The sequence below is a fragment of the Oryctolagus cuniculus genome, chromosome 13 (genome assembly GCF_964237555.1).
Source record: "Oryctolagus cuniculus chromosome 13, mOryCun1.1, whole genome shotgun sequence".
Lineage (NCBI taxonomy): Eukaryota > Metazoa > Chordata > Mammalia > Lagomorpha > Leporidae > Oryctolagus > Oryctolagus cuniculus.
The window spans coordinates 44,727,728-44,753,339 of NC_091444.1; the positions used below are offsets into that span (position 1 = coordinate 44,727,728).

Sequence of the window (25,612 nt, forward strand, 5' to 3'; positions counted from 1 at the left end):
GGAGTGAACCATCGGATGGAAGACCTCTCTCTCTCTCTCTCTCTCTCTGCCTCTCCTTCTCTCTCTGTGTAACTCTGACTTTCAAGGAAAATAAATAAAACTTTAAAAAAAAAAAGAGTACTACAGTATCAGATGGTACTAGATAAATACGTAAAATTTTTATGACTCAATAAAAATAAGAAAATGTTTTAAAAACAAAACAACCCCAAACAAAAAACAAGAGAGAAAACAGAATGGTGGTTGTCAGGGGCTGGAAGATGGAAGTTGTTATTTAACAGATACAGAGATTCCACTTTGGGAGATACAAACCATTTGGAGATGGATGGTGATAGTGGTTCAAAACAGTATGCATATACTTAGTATCACTCAACTATACACTTGAAATAGTTACGAGAGTAACTTGTTACATATTATTTACCACAACTTTAAAAAATTGAAGAAAAAAATGTTAGTTGTATGCTGCCAAGGTTTTGTGTTGAGAGCACTTTTGTTGTGAAGGCAGTCTCACCTGATCATGCATAAGTGCTGCAATGTGTGTTGTTTTGCCTCCAGGTGCTGCACACAAGTCTAGAATTTTCTCTCCAGGTTGAGGATTTAGCACATGAGTTACTACAGCAGATGGCAAATTCTATAAGGAAAAAATACAATCAATTATCAATGATTGATCATAAATATTTTAGTATTTTTAGAGAGAGATAGAGACCCAATCTGCCAGTTCACTACCCAAATGTCTGCAATAGCTGGAAATGGGACAGACTGAAGCTAGGAGCCATAAATTTAATCCATGACTTCCATATGGGTGGCAGGGATCCAAGTACTAGGATCTCTCTCCCAGAGTGTACATTAACAGTAAGCTAGAATCGGGGACAGAGTCAGGACTTACATATAAATACTCTAATATAGGATATGGGCATCTCAATGGTATATTTAACTGGTAAGTCAAATGCCCATCCCTCTCAATCAAACATAAAGAAATCTTCAGACACAATACATACAGTGTCTTCAAGTATGCCAAAAGTGCAGTTTTTGCATGTTAGGCAATTCACAATTTCCAACAATATCCACTGATTCCATACACAACACACATACACTAACACACACAACACACCTGTACGTGAACATTCAGGACTTATTTCCTAGTTAGTTCCATATTTCTTCCCTGACAAAATGTTTTCTGAGTATGTAAAAAAAAAAATCTTATTGCCTTTTCTTAATTCCAATGGTTCTCAATATTTTGGAAGCTAGAAACAAGAATGATCCATATTTCTTTCCCAAAACAATCTACACAATTTCCCTAGGAAAAAATACTGGCTATTTCTGGTGACATCTGAAAATATATTAGAAATTATAAAACCAAAAATACCTCATCTATAGCAGTAAGATATTAAATCATTAATTTGGACTAGATTACACAGCCTTGAATAGAATAGTATCACAAATAATTCATTTTTAGTAAGCTTAGCCAACTATGCCATAGTGCCGGCCCCCATTTCTATAATTATTTGATAAGACATAAGTAGATGCTAATAAGCATGGAGTTACTTTTTTTTTTTTTTTTTGACAGGCAGATTGGACAGTGAGAGAGAGAGACAGAGAGAAGGGTCTTCCTTTGCCATTGGTTCACCCTTCAATGGCGGCCGTGGCCAGCGCACGACGCTGATCTGATGGCAGGAGCCAGGTACTTATCCTGGTCTCCCATGGGGTGCAGGGCACAAGCACTTGGGCCATCCTCCACTGCATTCCCTGGCCACAGCAGAGAGCTGGCCTGGAAGAGGGGCAACCGGGACAGAATCCGGCACCCCGACCAGGACTAGAACCCGGTGTGCCGGCGCCGCAAGGTGGAGGATTAGCCTAGTGAGCCGCGGCGCCGGCCGAGTTACTAATTTTTAAAGTTTTAAGGTTTCAGTTCATTCTCATCAAAATCAATATACATTACACTAATACATATTTAAGAAGATGCAACATCCTCAAATAAATGCAAAATCACCACTTCAGAAAAAGCAAAATAGTAAGAAAGGAGTTACACACAACCAAAGTTTCCCTCTCTCTGTGAATAAAGAATTAAAATACATGCAAATAATTTAGAAACTTGAAGAGCAATCCATCAACAGTAAACACTAAAAACTAACCTATTACAGATAGTTTACCTCAACAAGATCTAATTTATTCCAAAAATTCTTAAAAATTTCACTTCCATATAAAAACACAAACAGGTATGTGGTTGCTAAAGACTTAGTGGTTCTTCATCTCCAGACATCTGGTTATGCAACATTCCTAACAGTAACATTAATGATCTGGCCAAACATCGCAGAAATTTCCAAACATACACAATACATTAAAAAAAAACTTTCAGGTCATAAAATAAGTTGAAATATGAAATTACATGTTAAGAATCTTCATTAAATAATCAAATGATAGTGTTTTCTAAAAACAATCTACTCTTTCTACAGTTATTTCTCAATCCTGGCTACACAACTCAATCACTTGAGAGCTTAGGATAAAAGGTCTGATTCTCATCTAAAATAGGTAAATCACCATTTTCAGCAATAGAGCATCAGTCTTTTAAAATCTTCCCAGGTGTGGTGGGTGGTTGGTGCAGTGGTTAAGATGCAGCTTGAGATGTTCACATCCTTTAATTAAATGCCTGCTTCAAGTCCCAGCTCCACTTCAGATGCATTTCCTGCTGAAGTGCATCTTGGGAGGTAGCACAGTTCAAGATTCAGGCCCTGCCACTCATGAGGGAGACCAGACTGAATTTCCAGTTCCTGGCTTCAGACTCAACCAGCCCAGTCCCAGATGTTGTGGGCATTTGGGAAGCAAACTAGCAGATTTAAGATCTCTGTCTCTGCCTTTCAAATAAATTCTAAAAAATTCCCACAAGTGATTCTAAAGTGTATTCAGCTGTGCACTGTTGCCAGAATACAGTGTTTCTCAACCTTAGCTGCATATTAGAATCATCTGGGAATCTTTTTTTTTCCAAGATTTACATATTTATTTGAAAGGCAGTTACAGAGAGACAGTGAGAGACACACACACACACAGAGACAGAGATTTCTCATCCCCTGGTTTACTCCCCTAAATAGCCTCAATGCCAGGGCTGGTCCAGGGCAAAACCAGGAGCTTCATCAAGGTCCCACATGGGTGCAGGGACCCAAGCACTTGGGCCATCTTCTGCTGCTTTCCCAGGCACACTAGCAGGGAGTGGAGCAGCTGGGATAGGAACTGGTACGCATATGGGATGCTGGTCTCACAGGCAGTGGCTTTACCCACTGAGCTACAACACCAGCCCCAGGGGAAGCTTTCAAACATCCTCACCCAGCCCCATCCCAGACTAATCATTTCAGATGTAGGGTCCAGGATGCAGTATTTATTTGAAGCTCTCCAGATTCTCTATCCATAGCTGGCTCTTAAAATCAACTGTTTGGGGTCAACACTGTAGCATGGCAGGTACTGCTTCCTCCAATGCCAGTATCCCAAATGGGCACTGGTTCATGTCCCAGCAGCTCCACTTCTGATCCAGCACCCTGCTAGCTAATGCCCTGGAAAAATCAAAAGATAGCCCAAGTGTTTGGACCTCTGCCACCTATGTGGGAGATGTGGATGAAGCTCCTTACTTTGACCTAAACCATCACTGGCCGTTGTGGTCATCTGGGGAGCAAACCAGAGGATGGAAGACCTCTTTGTTTCTCCCTCTCTGTAACTCTTTCAAAATACATATATAAATCTTTAAGAAAAAAAAATCAATTGTTCACAAGAAACCAGGCAATTCAAGAATTCAGTTTTTGGTAGCATTTTTTCTCCCAGTTCTCTTAGAAAATAACTTTTAAAGTAGTTGTAAGTATTACACTGTTAATCCTTTATCTGACAATTTTATCTCAATTGTGAAGGGCAGTTTCATAATTTTAATTCTGTGGATTGTGTTTAAGCAACTTAAAAGTTTCCCTTTTGATTCTGAAAAACCAAGTGACATTGTAAAGCTATAATTTTAATGAGCCTTAATGATTATGGGCAAGAATCCCATTAACTTTATAGAGTCATGTGCTAAAATTAAAAATGTTATCAATGGGGCTGGCGCCGCGGCTCAATAGGCTAATCCTCCACCTAGCGGCACTAGCACACCGGGTTCTAGTCCCGGTCGGGGCGCCGGATTCTTTCCCGGTTGCCCCTCTTCCAGGCCAGCTCTCTGCTGTGGCCCGGGAAGGCAGTGGAGGATGGCCCAGGTGCTTGGGCCCTGCACCCCATGGGAGACCAGGAGAAGTACCTGGCTCCTGCCTTCAGATCAGCGTGGTGCACCGGCCGCAGCACACCGGCCGTGGCGGCCATTGGAGGGAGGACCTTTCTCTCTGTATCTCTCACTATCCACTCTGCCTGTCCAAAAAAAATATAAAAATAAAAATAAAAAAATGTTATCAATGGACCCTCACCATGTCATCCCAGAAAACACCTCAATGTGAAGATTTTGGAAGCAGCAAAGGGAGATAATAGTTTTCCAGGGAAAGGCAAGGCAAGAGGCTTCAAACAAGAAAGGAAAATTTTAAAAACACACATTTTCCAATAGAATTACATAATTACAGATGTTCTACATACTGCCTCCAGGAATCACAAAGAAAGAAAAAAGGCTACTAACTGCCAAAATCTTGTGCCTACTAGGTATGATTTCTTCAAGTTGTAACTTCTTTACCAGTCACCCGTGAATCACTTCATCTTTGCATGTTATCTGGTTACTGAACATGATTCAAGAAACAGTATCACAGAGCTGGTGTTGTGGCATACCAGGTAAAGTCACTGCCGGCAGCTCCCATACAGCATCCTGTATGGGCTCTGGTTTGTGTCCTGGCTGCTCTACTTCTGATCTATCTCCCTAATAGTGGCCTGGGAAAAGCAAGAGAAGATGGGCCAAGTACTTGGGCCCCTACCACCAATGTGGCAGACCTTCAGCCTGGCCCAGCTCCGCCACTGAGGTCATCTGAGGAGCAAACCAGGAGATGCAAGACCTCTGTCTCTTCCTCTCTCTTTCTTTGGAACTCTGACTTCCAAACAAAGAAATAAATATTTTAAAAAAGGGAAAGAAATCATATTGTTGAAGTACCAACAAACACATGAAAGAATGCTCAGTACTGCTAGCCAACAAGTAAATGCAAATAAAAACCACAGTGAAGTCTCATCTCATCCTAGTTAGAATGGTTGTTATCTGAAAGTCAAAGAGTAACAAGTATGGTAACGAGATGGGAAAAAGGGAACCCTAATATACCACTGGCAGGAACACAAATACGTAAACCATTCTGGAAAACAGTAGGGGCATTTCTAAAAAACTGAAAGTGGATCTATCATGTGATTCAACTATCTCATTTCTGGGAATATATCAAAAGGAAATGAAGTCAGCAACTGAAATAGTTAGTTGCATTCCCACATTTACTGCAGCCCAATTCACAATAGCAAAGATACAGACTCAACCTGATGTCCAACAATTGATGACTGGCTAAAGAAAATCTGGAAAGACAAAATGGAATATTACATAGCCATAAAAAAGAATGAAATCCTGACATTTGCAATGAAAGAAAAGGAAGCAGATTTCATCATGCTAAGTAAAACAAGCTAGATATAGGAAGACAAATTCAATGTTTTCTCTCATATGGGGAAATACACAGAAATATACAGAGTATAAAAAGTGTGTGAATGCCGTATTGCTTGGTATGCAATTATAAACACTGTCTTCACTGAATTATACCTTCTACATAATACACTCCTCTTTCCTCACTATATGATTCCTATCATGAACCCACATTATGTGATTAATGTTAGTACCTACACTTTCAAGAAAAATAGTGTGTATGTGTATGGATGTAATATTTACAAGTGATGTGAATGACATACCTTAAAAATTGTTAGCTCTAAAACATACAAAGACACCTGTATCAGTTTTCTGAAATTACCAGCTAATATGGGCTTGACAGTATAAAATACCATATATCAAATTTTTTAAGATTTATTTATTGGCGAGGTAGAGTTAGAGAGAGAGGGAGAGAGAGAGAAAGGTCTTCCATCTGCTGGTTCATCCCCCAAATGGCCGCAATGGACAGAGCTGAGCTGACCTGAAGCCAGGAGCTTCCTTCAGGTCTCCCACGTTGATGCAGGGTCCCAAGCACTTGGTTCATCTTCTACTGCTTTCCCAGACCTTCAGCAGAGAGCCAGATAAGAAGAGAAACAGCCTAGACACAAACCAGCACCCACATGGTATGCTGGCACCTCAGGCAGAGGCTTAGCCTACAACGCCACAGTGGGTTAAAGCCGTGGCCTGGAGCAATGGCATCCCGTATGGGCACCAATTTGAGTCCAGGCTGCTCCAATCCAGCCCCCTGCTAAAACGCCTGGGAAAGCAGCAGAGGCTGGCCCAAGTCCTTGGAACCCTGCACCCACATGGGAGATACAGAAGAAGCTCCTGGCTCCAGATTGGCTCAGCTCTAGCTGTTGCAGTTATTTGGGGAGTGGAAGACCTTTCTGTCTCTACCTCTCTCTCTCTGTACTGTAACTGTCTTTCAAATAAATAAAATAAGCCTATAAAAATTTTAAAAATGAAACAGAGTACTGAACACAAGTTAATGAGTATTATCTGGAGGCCAGTGCTGTGGCATAGTGGGCAAAGCTACCACCTGCAACACTAGCATCCCATATGGGCAGCGGTTCAGGTCCCAGCTGCTCTACTTCTGATCCAGCTACCTGCTAATGTACCTGGGAAACCAGTAAAGGCTGGCCTAAGTGCTTGGGTCTGCAACCATACCCACATGAGAGACCCAGAAGCAGCTCCTGGCTCAGCTGTTGCAGCCATTTGGGGAGTGAAACAGTGGATGAAGGTATCTCTCTCTCTCTTTCTCTCTCTTTATGTCTCTTCCTCTCTCTGTAACTCTGCCTTTCAAATAAATACATTTTTTTAAAATGTTAACTTGCAGGAAGATCAGCTGAGATTTTTTTACATGACTTTGAAAAATGCCAAGGAAGACAGAATTTTGGATTTAAAGTGAAACAGTGAGGGCCGGTACTATGGCGCAGTGGGCTAAGCCGCTGCCTGCGGCACTGGCATCCCAATCCGCAGTGAACCAGCGGATGGAAGACCTTTCTCTCTGTGTCTCCCTCTGTAACTCTGCCTTCCAAATAAATTTTTTTAAAAAAGAAAGAAAAAAGAAAAAACTGAATCACTATCAGAAGCCAGGCGTAGGGGGCCAGCATGGGGTAGCACATTAAACCACCACTTATGACACCATCAACCCTCATCAGATTGTCAGTGTCAATTTCCTATGAGTGTACCTAGTAAGGCAGCAGAATAACGGTCCAAATATTTGGGGCCCTGCCACCCCTGTGGGAGACCCAGATGAAGTTTGTAACTCCTGACTTTGACCTGGGCCAGCCCTGCAAATTGGGGAATTTGGAGCATTTGGGGAATGAACCACCAAATCAAAGATCTCTCTCCCCAGAGGAGAGGGTGTTGCTCACCCTCCCCCCTTGTCTCTCTGCTTTTCAAATAACTCTTTAAATAAGATAAAAATGAAGCCAGAAGAGACTAGGAGACATGATAATTAAATGCAGTGTGGAATGCTAGATTGGATCCTGGATAAGAAAAAGGACATCAGGGACCTGCACTGTGGCATAATGGGTTAACGCCCTGGCCTGAAGCACCGGCATTCCTTATGGGCAGTGGTTGGAGAGCCGGCTGCTCCACTCCCTATCCAGCTCTTTGCTATGGCCTGGGAAAGCAGTGGAGGATGGCCCAAGTCCTTGGGCCCCTGCACCCCGGTGGGAGACGCGGAGGAAGCTCCTGGCTCCTGGCTCCGGATCGGCACAGCTCTGGCCATTGCAGCCAATTAGGGAGTGAACCATCAGGTGGAAGACCTCTCTCTCTCACTTTCTCTCTCTCTCTCTCCCCTCTTTTTGTGTAACTCTTTCAAATAAATAAATAAATCATAAAAAAGGACATTAGAGGAAAAATTGGTGAAATCTGAGTAACACTTGGTATTTATAGTAATGCGACAATCACAACATTCAGACTTTTGTGTGTAATATATTTAATATGGTAATGTTAATAAGAATGCAGCAGGGTTGATATCTGTTTCCACAAATGTACCATGGAAATTTAAGATACTATAATTAGGAGAAACTGGGTAAAGGCTATAGAGGAACTCATATACAGGAAATATTGGCGATTCTATAATTTTCAAATTATATTCTGTAATTCTAAAATTATTCCAAAAATTTTTTTATTTAAAAAACATCACCAGGAAGAAGCCCTAGAAGTCTGTACTTTTTAAAAGTTCAAAACATGGGGGCCAACGCTGTGGCACAGGAGGTTAAGCTACTGCCTGCAGCACCAGTATTTCATAGGGGCACCAGTTCAAGTCCTGGCTCTACATTTCTGATCCAGCTCCCTGTTAATGCGCCTGAGAAAGCAGCAGAAGATGGTGAGATGTGTTTGGGACCCTACTACACCCACAAAGGAGACCTAGATCAAGCTCCTTTCTTCTAGCTTTGGCTAGCTCAGCCCCGGCCTCGCAGCCATCTGGTGAGCAACCCAATGGACAGAAGATTGCTCTCTCTCTGTTTCTCCCTCTATAGAACTGACATTCAGAATAAAACAGTAAAAATCTTAAAAAAAAAAAAAAAGTAATCCTCAGGTGCTCAAGTACGCCTGCAAAGAAGGGTGATAATTGTTTAATCCACACATTCTAAATGTATCTTACTGTCAACAAAGTTAAATGTCAAACTTTTCTATTTACCAAAAAATTACTATATAAGACTTCAAGGACAATAACAAATGGAAAAATAAATCCACATTCTGAAAGAAAATTTACTCTTCCTGTGTTCCCTTGCAACTTTCTTAAGGGAAATCAGTATCATCCCATCCTGATCTGCATTAAATTAAGCTATTTAGATTTTACTGAGTAAGACTTGGCCCAGTACAGAAACTGGTGGTTCTGAATTAGTTTGAAAAGGGAGATTCAATACAAAAAGATCAACCAATTTCTGACAGCAACTCAATAGTGACCACAAAGTCATGGGAAACTGCGAAAAAAGCACTTGCAAAGCAAAATGCAACTCGAGTTTCTTGGAGCTCCCAGCTCCCCCGGCTTGGGACTCAGCAGATCCAAACTGGGGCCCTGCAGGTGATAGAGACGCAGGTCTGCCAAGGGTCTCGTTGGGAGCACTGGCATAGGGTCAAGAACACAGGCTTCAAGTCAGAAAATCCTATGTTAATATTTTAGCTTTGCTGATTTCCATCTACATAGCACACAGCGAACCACTCATTTAAGTCACTGAAAAATTATCCAGTATCTGTTAAGTGCTATGCACTTCAGTTTCCTAAGTCTCCATTTCTTTATCTATGCAATTGAGGGTTTTTAAGAAGCAAATGAAATAATGTACATAAAATACTCAGAACAGTACACAGAATACAGTAAACACTCAATATTACTTATTACCATTATCATTATTTTTAATAAGCTTCATTGCCTGACTGGTGGTCACCAAGATAAATTACATAAAATAAAAACAGTTTTCACTAGGGAAATGATGAAAGGTTATATTCTACTCTCAGATAACAAAACTTTACCCCAGCAGTTAGGTTTCATGTCCCTCACTATTGGTTCACAAAGAACATAGTTCCATGGTGCAGCTTAAGTATTATTAATCACAAAATGATCCCCAATTTATAGTTCATTAAGTCATCACCAAGCTGATGTTAAAGTTTGAGGCAGTTTGAGAATGGGGTGAGGATGTAGCTACCGGTAGCAAAAAAAAAAAAAAGCAAAAAGAAAATTTTATGCTGAAGTACAGTTTATACTTTTTCCTCTTAAGTCAGTATTCATTATGGGATAAACAGGTACCTGATCCCTTATTAGCAAATCAAAGGGAAAAATATTGCATGACTAGTTGCTACTTACAAGGAAGTACAGATATCACTAGTAATGATTCAGGGATATGATTTCAAAATGACCACAGTGCTTGAAAATGGATTATTAAGAGTATCTGAAAAAGTTCATGGAAAAGTAGAATTAAGAATGTTTATTTCTAGGCAAAAATATTTAAAATCTACCCACAGGTTTTTCACAATACACATTTTTCACTAATTTTTGAAGACCCTTTGTATACGTGTTTCAAAGTTTTTTGCACCAAAATCAATTTTTAATTTGATCTGTTATAACTTTGAAGTTCTCTTATACAACAAAGAAATATAAAGAACTAAAACTAAAACAGGGCCCAGCACTGTGGTGTAGCGGGTTAAGCTGTCCCATCTGCTCCACTTCTGATCCAGCCCCCTGCTAATGTGGCTGAGAAAGCAGTAGAAAGCGGCCTAAGTCCTTGGGCCCCTGCACCCATGTGGGAGACCCAATAGAAGCTCTTGAATTCGGACTGGCCCAGCTCCCGCTACTGCATCCATTTGGGGGGTGAGTCAGCGGGTGGAAGATCTCTCTCTTTCTGCCTCTGCCTCTCTCTTACTCCACCTTTCAAGTAACATAAATAAATCTTAAAAAACAAAAACCTACCAACCAATCAAGAACACCCCAGGATTCATGAGCAATTACATACTAGGTTATATAACCCAATGAATTACATTATCAGTCATGTGAAATTAGATAATAAACATAAATCTGTTTTTTTGTTTACTCACAACAGAAATAACATCTGGATTTATAAAATGTCTCTTGGTTTAATACTGAGAAGAAAGCAGTGGCACCTGAACTTAGGCTTGCATTCAAACACTACCAATTACCAAAACCCTAACAGACTTGGTCATCCATATGTTCATCAGATATTAAGAAAAAAAGTAGTCGGCACCGCGGCTCACTAGGCTAATCCTCCGCCTTGCGGCGCCGGCACACCGGGTTCTAGTCCCGGTCGGGGCGCTGGATTGTGTCCCAGTTGCCCCTCTTCCAGGCCAGCTCTCTGCTGTTGCCCGGGAGTGCAGTGGAGGATGGCCCAAGTGCTTGGGCCCTGCACCCCATGGGAGACCAGGAGAAGTACCTGGCTCCTGCCAGCGGATCAGCGTGGTGCGCTGGCCGCGGCGGCCATTGGAGGGTGAACCAACGGCAAAGGAAGACCTTTCTCTCTCTCTCTCTCACTGTCCACTCTGCCTGTCAAAAAAAAAAAAAAAAAATTCAAATCAATTAAAAAATGAAAGGATATTTATAGTTTTTCCTAACTGCTTAACCAAAAGTAGATCAGAATATATATGTAAATACAAAAAAGTTGATGAAAGAAAAAACCTCTTAGATTTCATAATTTCAATGATATTCCAGTATCTCTGAATATTTTACTTCTAGAAATACTTACCTGTAAATATAAGTAACTGGATAGTACGTTGTCAAATGAAGGGCTGAGATATACTGGTTCTGTCATTCTTATCCCTATTCCTCTGAAAAATAGGAAATCTAACATTAGTCAGTATAAATTACATAGTCTACAAACTACATTTCTAGGAACGCACCCAAGTACAAAGTCAAATATGAAATGCTCTGCTTTTTTAAAACCTCATTTATTCAACACCAAAACACTTAGAATAGTCCTGTAAATTATTTTTGAATTTTTATGTGCAGGAAAGTAGGAGGCCAACGGAACTAAAAGGGATAAGGTTATATAAGCTTTTTATTTAGGCACAGAGTTTCTTCAGCAATTTGAACAGACTAAACAGCAAAAAAGACCTGATTTTATTTATTGATCATTCTAATCTTCCTGGTAGTACATTGATGAGCAGTTATTGGCCTTTCCATTTAAAAAACATTTTGTGAATGAAGCAGTTTGCAATGAATTTTATTAGATTCCTGTATGAAAAATGTTCTTACCTTTTTAAAATTTTTTATTTTTTATTTTATTTTTGAAGAATTTATTTATTGTATTTGAGAGTTAGAGTTACAATGAGAGGGAGAGACAGAGAGAAAGGTCTTCCTTCTGTTGGTTCACTCCCCAAATGGCTGCAACAGCCAGAGCTGCACCAATCCAAAGCCAGGAGCCAGGCACTTCTTCCTGGTCTCCCACGTGGGTGCAGGGGCCCAAGGACGTAGGCCATCTTCTACTGCTTTCCCAGGCCATAGCAGAGAGCAGGACTGGAAGTGGAACAGCTAGGACTAGAACCGGCGCCTATTTGGGATGCCAGCACCACAGGCAGAGAATCAACCTACCATGCCATGGCACTGGCCCCCTATTTTTTTATTTTATTTGAAAGGGAAGTGGAGACACAGAGATTTTCCATCCACTGGTTCACTCCCTACACAGCTGCAACAGCTGGGGCCAGGCCAGGCAGAAGCCAGGAACCTAGATTTCAATACAGATCTGCCACATCAGAGGCAGGACCTAAGCACTTAAGTCATCATTTGCTGCCTCACAGGATGTGCATTAACAAGAAAATGGACTGGAAGCAGAGGAACCGGAACATGAATGAGGCACTCCAATATGGGATGCTGATATCCCAAGCAGCATCTTAACCACTGTACCAAACACCTGTCCTTCCTCTCATCTTTTTACAGAATAACTGCCTGTATACTGACATAATTCTATGACTTTTTCTATCTTTGTCACATTTTATGTGTGGCAGTGGAGCTGGTCAGAGCAGGAAAAGCTAACACTCAGACTGGCCTGGGTTATGACTCATAAAGACAAACGTCACAAACTGAGAGGTGGTCAGAGACTATCAGAGTTAATAAAGAACTTACTAACACTACTAGATAAGACAAGCATGATGCATAAGGATGATCTTCAAACTGTTCGTGGAAGATGTATTTTATGAAAAAAAATTATGCATGGATTTATTTGCACCAAGATAATATTATCTTTTAATTTCATTTTCTGCAAACTTACTGAAATGCCGCCATAACAACCAGAAGAAGCAAAAAGAGAGCGAGCAGGCAAGAGCAATGATAGAGTCCTCAAACTAAATGGAGGACAACTTGATAGCTTATAGACTTATGAGTTAGTCCTGATAGAGAAAGCATCGCACACATAGTTTGTACCCCACTTAATGTTGGCAGGGTAAACATACGCTGGCCTTTGAAGTGAAATAACTTCTGTAGATAGGAGCATCCTTCAACAAGTTCACAGAAAAATGTATATTATGAAAAAGCTACAAATGGATTTCAAAAAATTGTATACCAAAATAAACTTACCTTTTAATTCCATTGTTCCATGAAGTCCCCTCATGTGAACTGCAGAGGGTATGACTATGAACTTCCCTTAGTTCAGTGTTCTAATGTTAGACTAACACTGACTACTTGTATGCCTTTCCCCATCCCCTATATTGCCTAAATCATTTGTTTGCCACTTGAACAGTTTACATCAAAGTGAAGTCTCAGTCCTACTCCAGTCAGGATCAAACCAAAAACAACTATATTCACTTCCCACTCATGGAGTTCCTGCCCCAGAGCAGAAAACGCACAAAGGGGGCCAGTGTCACGGCACTGTGGCGTAAGCTGCCGAGCAGCTGCCTATGCTGCTGGCATCCTATATAGGCACCAGTTCATGCCCCAGCTGTTCCACTTCCAATCCAGCTCTCTGCTAATGTGCCTGGGAACACAGTAGATATAGTTTACGTGCTTGAGTCCTTGCCACCTACATGGGAGTCCCTGATAGAGTTCCAGGTACCTGGCTTCATCCTGACTCAGCCTTGGCTGTTGTGGTCATTTAAGAGAATGAACCAGTGGATAGAAAATTTATTTCTCCCTCTCTTTCAAATAAACAAACTAAATATTTTTTAAAAGAATACACAAAGGGGCCAGCACCGTGGCTCACTAGGCTAACCCTCCGCCTTGCGGCGCCGGCACACCGGGTTCTAGTCCCGGTCGGGGCGCCGCATTCTGTCCCAGTTGCCCTTCTTCCAGGCCAGCTCTCTGCTGTGGCCAGGGAGTGCAGTGGAGGATGGCCCAAGTGCTTGGGCCCTGCACCCCATGGGAGACTAGGAGAAGCACCTGGCTCCTGCCTTCGGATCAGCGCGGTGCGCGGGCCGCAGCGCGCTGGCTGCGGCAGCCATTGGAGGGTGAACCAACGGCAAAGGAAGACCTTTCTCTCTGTCTCTCTCTCTCACTGTCCACTCTACTTGTCAAAAAAAAAAAAAAAAAAAAAAAGAATACACAAAGGAATTTTCTGAAGTATCAAGGCCTCACATTCAAATCAGTAGTTTGTTGAAAAGGGTTGTATTCTTAACTTGATCAATGTCAGCTCCCACCTGGAGTCCAGACCCATTACTGAACATTTTGAATTTCACAACCTGTTTACTCCCTTTTAACTTAATCATTTTTCTGATTTGCTGAACTCTGAAAAACACTTAAACTTTAAAATCTACATGCCTCCTTTCCTAACCCAGTTACTACCTGGTATTTTAATTCCTGGTGTGCTTGACTAACTCCTCCTAACTATGCTTACCTCCAGCACAAGTGAATACATCTACAGTATTTAATTTAAAATAGCATGACAAAGAATAACGTAAACAAATTACTATTCAGGTATGCTATATTACATGTTTCTTTTAAAACTATTTTTGTAGCCATGTATCTTCATCTATTAATTCAAAGTATAAAATCACATGTGATACAAGTCTGTTATTAAATTAATCTACTTCCATGGTCTATGAAGGATTCACCCCTCTCATAATTCAAGAAACCAATAGGTCCAACCTCACTAATTAAATGACAAGTGTACCACTAGTAGAGTTGGCTCTAAGGATTTTTAGAGAATAAGTATAACAAATTGGGCATACATGTAGTATTTCTATGTTACACAATATTATTCTTCTCAAAAAGAAACACATCACATGGTAACTGAAAAAGCTGAATTTAAAAACCAATAGTTTTTTTTTTTTGAAAGATGGCTGCCTACTATCACCATCACCCAATCATTTTCAGAACATTGTTCAACAAACATTATTTAGCTCAATAACCACATCAACTAATGTAGGAGAATGAAGAATGAACACTAACAACAAATTAAAGAATGCAATGAAAATATCAATTCCCTATCTTGGGGTCAGCGCTGTGGTGTAGTGGGTAGGGCCTTTCAAATAAATGAAATCTTAAAAAAAAAAAAAAAACTCCCTAACTGAAACCCAAAGATGAATACAGCAAAATATGCACAATCTCCTTTTTCTTAAAACCTTCTAGAAGAACTAAAATCTTTATTCTTGGCCATTTAGAAAATGTGGCTAACAGCCAGTGCCGCAGCTCACTTGGCTAATCCTCTGCCTGCAGTGTCGGCACCCTGGGTTCTAGTCCTGGTTGGGGCGCCAGATTCTGTCCCAGTTGCTCCTCTTCCAGTCCAGCTCTTTGCTGTGGCCCAGGAGTGCAATGGAGGATGGCCCAGGTCCTTGGGCCCTGCACCCGCATGGGAGACCAGGAGGAAGCACCTGGCTCCTGGCTTTGGATCAGCACAGCGCACCAGCCGTAGTGGACCTCTGGGGGAGTGAACCAATGGAAGGAAGACCTTTCTCTCTGTCTCTCTCTCTCTCACTGTCTAACTCTGCCTGTCCAAAAAAAAAAAAAAAGTGGCTATCTAGATTTAGGGAATTAATTCAATAGTGTTTTTTCTTCAGAAGAATTAATTTCAAACTATAAACCAAAATTGCTGTAACATGAAAAACAATTCCAACAATCAGGGATATGGTCTACTTCTAGAAGATAAATTTACAGCTTTTACCATGTCTATGTCAGCTGTCAACTTTGAATAAACAGAGCTGTCCACAGAACTCTTAAAACAGTCTTGGGGGAAAAAAAAAGAAAAGCTAAGTAAAATAAGTACCAGATTGTCCATAGACTGAATTTATTTAGAACTACTGGCAACTAGAGATGATTTTAAAACTGTAATTTGGTTTGAATAAATCCAGACATTTTTATCATAAATATTCATGTGAGTATTAACTTTCTGATAAAATTTATGAATTAAAAATGTTTTAACTTTTAATGATTTATTTGAAAGCCAGAGTAGAGGGGTGAGGGAGAAGAGACAGAGAGAAAAAGACCTTCCATCCACTGGTTCACTTCCTAAATGGCCGCAAAAGGGGGTGGTAGTGACCCATGTACTAGAATCATCATCAACCAGCTTCCCAGGTGCACTGGATTGGAAGCAGAGGAGCCAGGACTGGAACTGGAACTTTGATATGGAATTCAAGTGTCTCAAATGGTAGCTGAGTCCACTGCACCAAAACACACACCCCAGAAAATGTTTTAAATTTATAATAAAGCCATAAAGTTCCCTTTTGCCAAATCAAAATATTAAAGATCTGGAGAGGTCACTTAATTTATTCCCTATCAAGATAAGCACTGTTCTTTAAATACGCAAAAATTTTCAAATCAATAAAATTCAAAGGAGAGTAAAATATCTGACAATTAAAGAATGGCAGGTTACTTACCTAACCTCTTTAATCTGCCCACTTACTGTTTTTGACCTGAAAGCACTTTTTCAAAAAATCATGGAAATATGGATTGAACAATTTTTTTCCAGTTGAATTTATACCAAAAAATTCATATAACACAACTAGATACATTTTTATATTGCTTTCAATTTTCTATAAACACAAAAAAGGAAGTTTATTTCTCCACAGCACATGGTGACATACTTTAGTTCAGGCAGCCCATTGAAGATTTCTTTACGGCTTAGTTCAGAAATCCCATTTCCAAGAAATATTTTTGTTCCATCAAATTCTTTGGCCCCTTTCTTACATTTTCCTTTAATATCAGAGTATACGGAAACAACATCTCCAGCTTTCATAACTAGACAAAGAAGAAAAACAGGTTATATCAATCTATACTTTTGCAGAAAAACAGTAAAAATTCTTTAAGCTATACTGGGGATCTTATGGACATCATGAGTGGGTATGAAGCACTTCAAAGTGGCACATTATCTCAATATAATCACTAACAGAAAATTTAACTTTTGACTTTTAAATACTCTTGAACAAAAATTTGACTGAAAATTTTTATTGAAAAATAAAATAGTCTTCAAAATATCCTATCTCACTTGGAAATCTTTAGCTGATCACAGAAAGATCTCTTCCACACAAATTATTTCCTCCAAACTTAATAACTCCTAAAGGATTTCATAGAAATTTTGAACTTGGCTCAATATTTCCAGCTCCAGGTTTCCTTCACAAGGATTCCTCAAAGATGTACACTAAAATCCCTCAAGGAAATCTTTCTAAATCCTGTAACTCTCTTGGTATTTGTTTTCTTATTATAGCAAAATTAAGGCAGAGATTTTAATAAGCATACACATTCATGTATATGCATATATTATGTATGCATATGGTTAGAACACCTTCAAACTATACTGTCTCTCTCAAGAAAAAAAAAAAAAAAAGTAAAATACGGAATTTCATACCAGGTTCTAGATAATACTCTAACAAATGACATGAGAGCAGCCTGAGGTTTCACATCAATGAAGTGAAGAATACAAAATAAAATTGTTTCAACATCTTAAATTCTCTCTGTTCATCAGTGATCAGCACCTAAGCAAATGTCACATACATCAATATATGCAAAGAAAAAAACTGACATAGACCTTATCAGATAAAAATCCTTGCTGGCTACAGGAAATGGAAAATCTAGAAAAAATCTGACAAAGGTAAATTTGAAGTATTTCTGAGAGATAATTTAATACATGTTTCTACTTGATAATACACATAAATTTTGGAGAATTTTTAAAGAAAACATACTTACATTTTGAAGCTGCCACAATTCCTGGAACATAGATGTGGGCTCCTCTTAACACTGCATTGCCACACTGTGCTCCAACAACAACTTCACACTGTTGTTTTTTTATATTCTTTCTAGGGATGTTAACACAAACTTATTTATCTATGAGACAGAGAGGCAGGAAACAAGGAGGATAGAAAGAGGGAGAGGGGAGAGAGAGACAGATACAAAGAGCTCCCATCCACTGATTCACTTCACAAATATCCACAATGGTCAGGCAAAGGCTAGGAGCTAGAAAATCAATCCAGGTGTCCCACATGGGTGACAGGTATGCAATGACATGGGCTATTACCTGCTGCCTTCCAAGGTACACATTTTCAAATGCCAGTCAGGAGCCAGGCTGGGTCTCAAACTTAGGCACTCCAAAATGTGACACAAATGAGTTAAAAACTATGCCAAACATCCAATTCAGGACAAGAGAATTTTAACAGAAAAATATACCTCCAAAGCCTATCAACTTTTTCAGTGTTTCAATTTAAACTCTAAAAAAATTTTTTTTGAAAGAAAATTTCCAGGCTAACTCTAGTTTCCTCCACTTTGGTTGTTTTTTTTAAAGATTTTATTTATTTGAAAGGTAGAGTTACAGAGAAAGGGAGGGAACCATCCACTGGTTCACTCCCTAAACAGTCCCAACAGCAGATGCTGGTGCCCATGTGGGATGCCAGCATTGCAGACAGCAGCTTAACCCATCATGCCATAGCACTGGCCCCAAAATAACCTCTTTAGTCTACATTCTCCCAAATACATAAGAACCTGTAAAAGAGAGGCATAAAGAGAGGGGAAGTAGCTAAAAAGAAGGGCACTTGAAGAAAAGTATCAAAAGAAGTCTATCCTGGTGCTGGCATTGTGGCATAGCAGGTAAAACCACCACCCATGACGCTGGCATCCCACGTGGGTGCCAGCTGGTGTCCTGCTGTTCCACTTCCCATTCAGTTCCTTTTTAATGGCCTGAGTGCTTGGGCCCCTGCCACTCACGTGGAAGACCTGGATGAAGCTCTGACTTCAGCCCAGCCCAGCCCTGGCCATTAAGCCATCTGAGGAATGAACCAGCAGGTAGAAGATCTCTCACTTTCTGTTCCTCCCACTCTCTGTAACTGACTTTCAAAATAAATAAATAAAACTTAAAGAAAAAAAAAGTACATCTGGGAGAAGGCAAGACAAAAGGGTATCAGAAATTGCCAAAACATTTAATAAGAATCACTGGTTTTTGGTTTTTTTTGTTTGTTTGTTTGTTTGTTTTTACAGGCAGAGTGGACAGTGAGAGAGAGAGACAGAGAGAGAAAGGTCTTCCTTTGCCGTTGGTTCACCCTCCAATGGCCACCGCGGCCGGCGCACCGCGCTGATCCGATGGCAGGAGCCAGGAGCATGGTGCTTTTCCTGGTCTCCCATGGGTTGCAGGGCCCAAGCACCTGGGCCATCCTCCACTGCACTCCCTGGCCACAGCAGAGGGCTGGCCTGGAAGAGGGGCAACCGGGACAGAATCCGGTGCCCCGACCGGGACTAGAACCTGGTGTGCCGGCGCCACTAGGTGGAGGATTAGCCTAGTGAGCCGCGGCGCCGGCCATAGAATCACTGTTTTGATAATAGCATTAGGTGAAAAACAGGCATTCTATGTCTTCAAATACTAAAAAATACACAAGGGATTAAAAACAAGACAAGTCTTTCTGCCTTCTTTTGCTGACAAATCTTTTCAAATTCTTTTCAATTTCTCACATCCTATTCACTACCCAGACCATTAAAATCTGGGTATCACTTCTATCACTGAGGAAAGATTTTTATTTATCATTTTAAAAAGACCTCCTTATTGATTTTGAAAGCGTTACAGAGAAATCTTCCATCCACTGTCCACAAATGGCCACAACGATTGGTGCTGGATCAGGAGACAGAGGCTTCTTCCAGGTCTCCCATGTGGGTGCGGGGGCCCAGGAACTTGGGACATCGTCCTCTGTCTTTCCCAAGCACATTAGCAGGGAGCTGTATAGGAAGTGGAAGAGTAGGGACATGAACCAGCACCCATATAGGATCCTGGCATTGCAGGAGGCAGCTTTACTGGAGAAACACAGCACCTGTGCCCTGGGAAGACTTTTCAAAGATGAGGAAGTAGCAATATGCTCGGCCCTGAGGAAAATCCTAAGCAGAGTCTCTACTGAGCTCCTTCCCTGGTTGCCAAATTTCACATGTGTTCCTGCCACGTATTTATGAGGGAAGTGAATGTACCCCATCTTCTTCCCATGAATTCCAAATAATCAAATCTCACTGAACTCCCTTTTACACTCCCCATCCTGGTCCCACACACTGTCACTGCTCATTTTCTCTCTACTCCTCACAGGAGCTCATTCCCCTAATTTCCAATACATGCCACACACTCTACTCATTTTGTTTGTTATTTCTTGACCATCTAATGATTTCAACAATCACCCAAAAAGTAACCCACAAATTCCAGCACTTAGTATTTGTAGACTCTAAAGTGGTATTTCTAATACCCTGCAAGCAACCATAGTTATCTCACAACTACCTCAAACTCAACAAGTCCTAAACAACATCAGTCATTACTCTCAAAGCCGTGGCAGGACCCCAAATCCTTTCATGATGTATTTCCAATCCTGAATGAGGTATCCCCATTATCTTCCTACATAATCGAACTAGAAGCCTCAGTGCTGTGGTCTAATGTATCATTTGGGGGCATGTGTTGTGGCACAGCAGTTAAACAGTTGCTTCAGACACCTTGGAGTGCTGGGGTTCTAGATGCATTCTTGCAACCCAGGACCCTGCTAATGTGCACTCTTAGGCAGCAGAGGTGTTAAGTCCATGCTGCCTACCTGGGAGACCTGAATGGAATTCCAGGCACTTAGCTTCTGCCTGACCCAGCATTTAGAGAGCAAATCAGTGAGTAACAGACAGATGGATAAACACTTCTCTATGTATCTCTCTTTCAAATAAATGAAAAATATAAAATGTGTCAGCTGGCACCGTGGCTCACTTGGCTAATCCTCCACCTGTGGCACCAGCACCCCAGGGTTCTAGTCCCGGTTGGGGCGCTGGATTCTGTCCCAGTTGCTCCTCTTCCAGTCCAGCTCTCTGCTGTGGCCTGGGAGTGCAGTGGAGGATGGCCCAGGTCCTTGGGCCCTGCACCTGCATGGGAGATCAGGAGGAAGCACCTGGCTCCTGGCTTTGGATCGGCTCAGTGTGCCCGCCGTAGCAGCCATTTGGGGGATGAACCAACGGAAGGAAGACCTATCTCTCTTTGTCTAATTCTGCCTGTCAAAAAAAAAAAATATATATATATACACACACACACACACACACACATATACATAAAGTGTTTCCCAAAACTTGGGTTAGAAACTTAATCCCCGGGGCTGGCACTATGGCACAGCGGGTTAATGCCCTGGCCTGAAGCGCCAGCATCCCATATGGGTGCCAGTTCTAGTCCCGGCTGCTCTGTAGCAATCCCGCTCTCTGCTCTCTGGAATGCAGTAGAAGATGGCCCAAGTCCTTGGGCCCCTGCACCCGTGTGGGAGACCCGGAAGAAGCTCCTGGCTCCTGGCTTCGGATCGGCATAGCTCCGACCGTTGCAGTCATCTGGGGAGTGAACCATCGGACAGAAGATCTCTCTCTCTCTCTCCTCTCTCCTCTCTCTGTGTTTCTCCTCTCTTTGTAGAACTCTTTCAAATAAATAAATAAATCTTTAAAAAAAAAAAAAAAGAAAGAAAGAAACTTAACCCCCAAAGGAATGCATAGTGTCTTTGGGGTCATTTCAGAGCCCTCAATAATACATCAATACCATTGTAAAAAGGGCTTGCAAGTTTGCACTCTTGACCTTCCACTCTGTCATTTGAGAATGCAGCAAGGAAGCCCTCATCAGGTGCCAGCACCTTGACTGTGGACTTCCCAGAAATGTGAGAAATAAATGTGTTCTTTACAAACTACTCTGTCTCAGTTACTCTGTTACAGCAGCAAAAGATACTCAGCATCATCTTAAATCCTTTCTTCCTAAGCCCTGACATTCACTGAGTTACCACCTGTCTGTAGTTCTGACAGGTCTTCTGCACTCATGCCCTGACAACATACATCATCTGTTGACCCGATTATTCAAAAAGCTTCCTGTCTTTTACCTTTCGGATCTTCTTTACTTATTTGGTATTCTTCAGTTTCACTTTCAAGTATCTAGGCATGAACCTAGTTTTACTTTTCATTTCCTAAATCTGTTATTCATCAAATCTGAAAAGTTCTCAGTCATCTTTAATTATTGTCTTTCCCTCATTATTTATTTCCTCTACATCCGGGACTCAACAGAAATATGAAGTGCCTTTGCATTCTAGTTTCCATGATTCAATTTCACTTTCATATGTCTAACTCCTTTATATTGTGGGCATTCTAGATAATTTCCTAAGAGTCATCACCCAATTCAATAATTCTCTTATTATTTGGGTCTAATCTACCATTTAATTTTGTGAATGAACTTTCAATACTTTATTTTTATTTCTAGAAATTATTTTTCAGTGTTACCTGTTATTTCTTTTGGGGACTTTCATGGTTTATATTTAGTCTTCTGATTTTAGTCTCAAAAAAAAAAAAAAAAAATACAGGAGCAGGCATGTGGTATGCAGTAGTTAAGATGCCATTTGGACTCCAGTATACCATATCAGAGTGCCTAGGTTCCAGTCCCAACTCCACTTCCAATTCCTACTTCAGCATGCCCTGGGAGGCAGCAGATAATGGCTCAATTACATAGCTCCATGCCACCCACATGGCAGACCTAGATGAAGTCCCAGGTGCCTGGTTTCAGCCTGGCCCAACCCTGGCTGCTATGGACATTTGTGGAATGCAGTAACAGATTAAAGACCTCCGTCTCTTGTCTCTTTCAAATATATAAAAAACAATTTTAAAAACAGGGGCCAGCACTCTGGCTTAGTGGATAAAGCCACCGCTTGAAGTGCCAGTTTTTGTGCTGGCTGCTCCACTTCCAATCCAGCTCCCTGCTGATATGCCTGGGAAGATAGAATAGGGCCCAAAAACTTGGGCCCCTGCACCCACGTGGGAGACCTAGAGGAATCTCCTGGCTCCTAGCTTCAAATCGGCCCAGCTCCAGTTCCAGTTCGCTCACTCTCTTGCTCACGCGCTCGCTCACTCTCTCTCTCTCTCCCTCTCTCTCCTTCTCTCTATAACTCTGCCTTTCAAATAAATAAATCTTTTTAAAAAAATTTTTGCAAATGAAATAAAAACAAATAAGGCCAGGCACTGTGTCACAGCAGATTAAGCCACCAATTGGGATGGCCATATCAGAGTACATGGTTCAAGTCCCAGCCACTCTGCTTCAGATCCAGCTTCTTCCTAATGTGACCATGGGAGGAAAGTGATGGTTCAACTAATTGAATCACTGATGGAGTTCTGGGTTCCCAGCTTCAGCAGGGCACAGCCTTAGCTGTTGCAGGCATTTAGGGAATGAACCAGTGGAAAGAAAAGCTGTAACACTCTGTTGCTCTGTCTTCCAAATAAGTAAAAATAAACTTTTGGAGAAGAAAAAAGAGCCTGATTTTATAGTCTATCACAGAGCTCTACTTGCTCATGTTTCGAGGAAATCTAACCTTGCACTTTATTGTATGTCAACTCTCAGTCATGAAGTTTTAATTCCTAACATAGTTTTTAACAAGAGGTGTGGCTGCGATGGAATGTGTGCCACTCCTAAGCAGTTTTGCTTGATTTTTGCCTAACACTTCAGAAATTGGCTTAGAACCAACTTTTTATGTTAATGTCCCAGATTACAGGTTTGAAGACCATTTGGGCAGGATAAATTTGAATTCCAAACATTTGTGAAGTATGGAAACATAAGTTCTCAATTCAGATATACCTTTTTTTTTTTTTTCTGACTGATCTACACCCCAAGGTAAGAGCCACTTCCTAATTACTACCTTGTACTGATGCTGGATATTTCTCACTCTCTAGTGTTAACATTATTTGTTAAAACAGAATACCTTGGGGATGACGCTGTGGCTTGGTAAGCTAAGCCTTCACTTGAGGCACCAGCATCCCATATGGGTGCTGGTTCGTGTCCCAGCTACTCCTTTTCCAATCCGACTCTCTGCTCATGGCCTGAGAAAGCAGTGGAAGATGGCCCAAGTGCTTGGGGCCCTGCACTCACGTGGGAGACAGAGAAGGAAGCTCCTGGCTTTGGATCAGCCCAGCAACGACCAATGCAGTCACCTGGGAAGTGAACCAGCAGATGGAAGACCTGTCTCTCTGCCTTTCAAATAAATAAAGCTTAAAAAAAACTTCAGCGGCCAGCGCCATGGTGCAGGTTAATCCTCTACCTGCAGTGCTGGCATCCCATATGGGTGCTGGTTCTAGTCTGGGCTGCTCCTCTTCTGATACAGCTCTCTGCTATGGCCTGGGATAGCAGTGGAGGATGGCCCAAGTCCTTGGGACCCTGCACCCGCATGGGAGACCCGGAGGAGGCTCTGGGCTCCTGGCTCCTGGCCTTGGATCAGCGCAGCTCTGGCCGATGAGGCCATCTGGGGAGTGAACCAACGGAGGGAAGAACTCCCTCTCTCTCTGCCTCTCTTCTCTCTGTGTAACTCTGACTTTCGAATAAAATCAATAAAATCTTTTTAAAAAAGTAAAAAAAAAAAAAAGCTTTAAATTTAGAAGATCAACCACCTCCTTTTCCGTATCACCAATTCTGCAACATTAGCTCACTTGCTTACTATTCTGTCTTCAATTATTCTTCATTCCTGACCCCTATTTTACTTAGATTCTTAATCACTCAGTTATATATTCCATGGCCTATTTGGTGTTTTTCAAGTATTTAGAATTCTTAAATATATGTAGCAGAAACGTCTTCAAGTTATCTAGTTTACCATATTGCTGGAACTAAAAGACTGTAGAAGCACTTCCTAACTTGTCTCCACTTTGGCAATTCACCTTTTGAAAAAGTTTTTTGGGGGCCGGTGCTGTGGTGCAGCGGGTTAACGCCCAGGCCTGAAGCGCCAGCATCCCATATGGGTACCAGTTCTAGTCCCGGCTGCTCCACTTCCGATCCAGCTCCCTGCTATGGCCTGGGATAGCAGTAGAAGATGGCCAAGTCCTTGGGCCTCTGCACCCACGCAGGAGACTCAGAAGGAGCTCCTAGTTTTGGAGCGGCGCAGTTCCAGCCATTGCAGCCAATTGGGGAGTGAACCAACAGATGGAAGACCTCTTTCTCTCTCTCTCTCTGCCTCTCCTCTCTCTGTGTAACTCTGAAGTAAACTCTCAAGTAAAAACAAATAAATCTTTAAAAAAAAAAGTTTTTTGAAATTTTGACTATAACCTAAGAGCTATGCTAAAAATCATAAGCCACTAGGATACACACATATTTATTTATAGCAAACATTTTATGGAACTTGATTTTTCTGTGTGTAATGTCACATATTAGAAGCTTTACATTTTTCACAAATGGTCATAAAAAAAATCCCGTTACAATGATTTTATAAACTACTAATGGGTCATGGTCTGCAAGTTTTATAAAACTACTGCTAGCATTATTTCTAAAACACAGATCTAATCACGACTCCAATAAAATTCCTTGGCTCTTATTTGTCTACTAAAGAAAAAATTCCCTAGTTAAAAAAAAAAAAAAAATCCTTTGACTTCACAGCCTGCCTCTCCTAGCTTCTTCAGTCTAATCTTACTCCACTCCTTGGAAAATCAATTCAGTAGCCAAATCTGATCACTTCTGTCCCATGCATTGTCATACCTTCATATCTCTACTTTTGCCCTTCCTCTATCTAGCATATCCTTGCCATCCCTGTCTTCCCACAAACCAAATTCCTACTCACTTTCAAGCTCAAATGAAATAGCAGCTGCTTGAAGAAAAATTTTTATCAATTTCCACGTATTCAGTCCTTCCTATTCTATGC

At 41.2% G+C, this 25,612-nt stretch overlaps 1 protein-coding gene across 5 annotated transcripts in view; it reads right to left on the reverse strand.

Moving 5' to 3' along the window:
- NSUN6 (NOP2/Sun RNA methyltransferase 6) overlaps positions 1–25,612 on the reverse strand; it is a 70,903-nt gene that overhangs the window by 30,247 nt on the left and 15,044 nt on the right. For all 5 annotated transcript variants that reach the window (XM_070055470.1, XM_017347746.3, XM_070055469.1 and 2 more), the window contains 4 exons: positions 17,682–17,791; positions 16,583–16,736; positions 11,320–11,401; positions 509–628 (listed from right to left, as the gene is read on the reverse strand). In XM_070055470.1, the coding sequence (XP_069911571.1) occupies positions 509–628; positions 11,320–11,401; positions 16,583–16,734 (354 nt within the window). In that variant the 5' untranslated portion in view covers positions 16,735–16,736; positions 17,682–17,791. The remainder of the gene's footprint in view (positions 1–508; positions 629–11,319; positions 11,402–16,582; positions 16,737–17,681; positions 17,792–25,612) is intronic.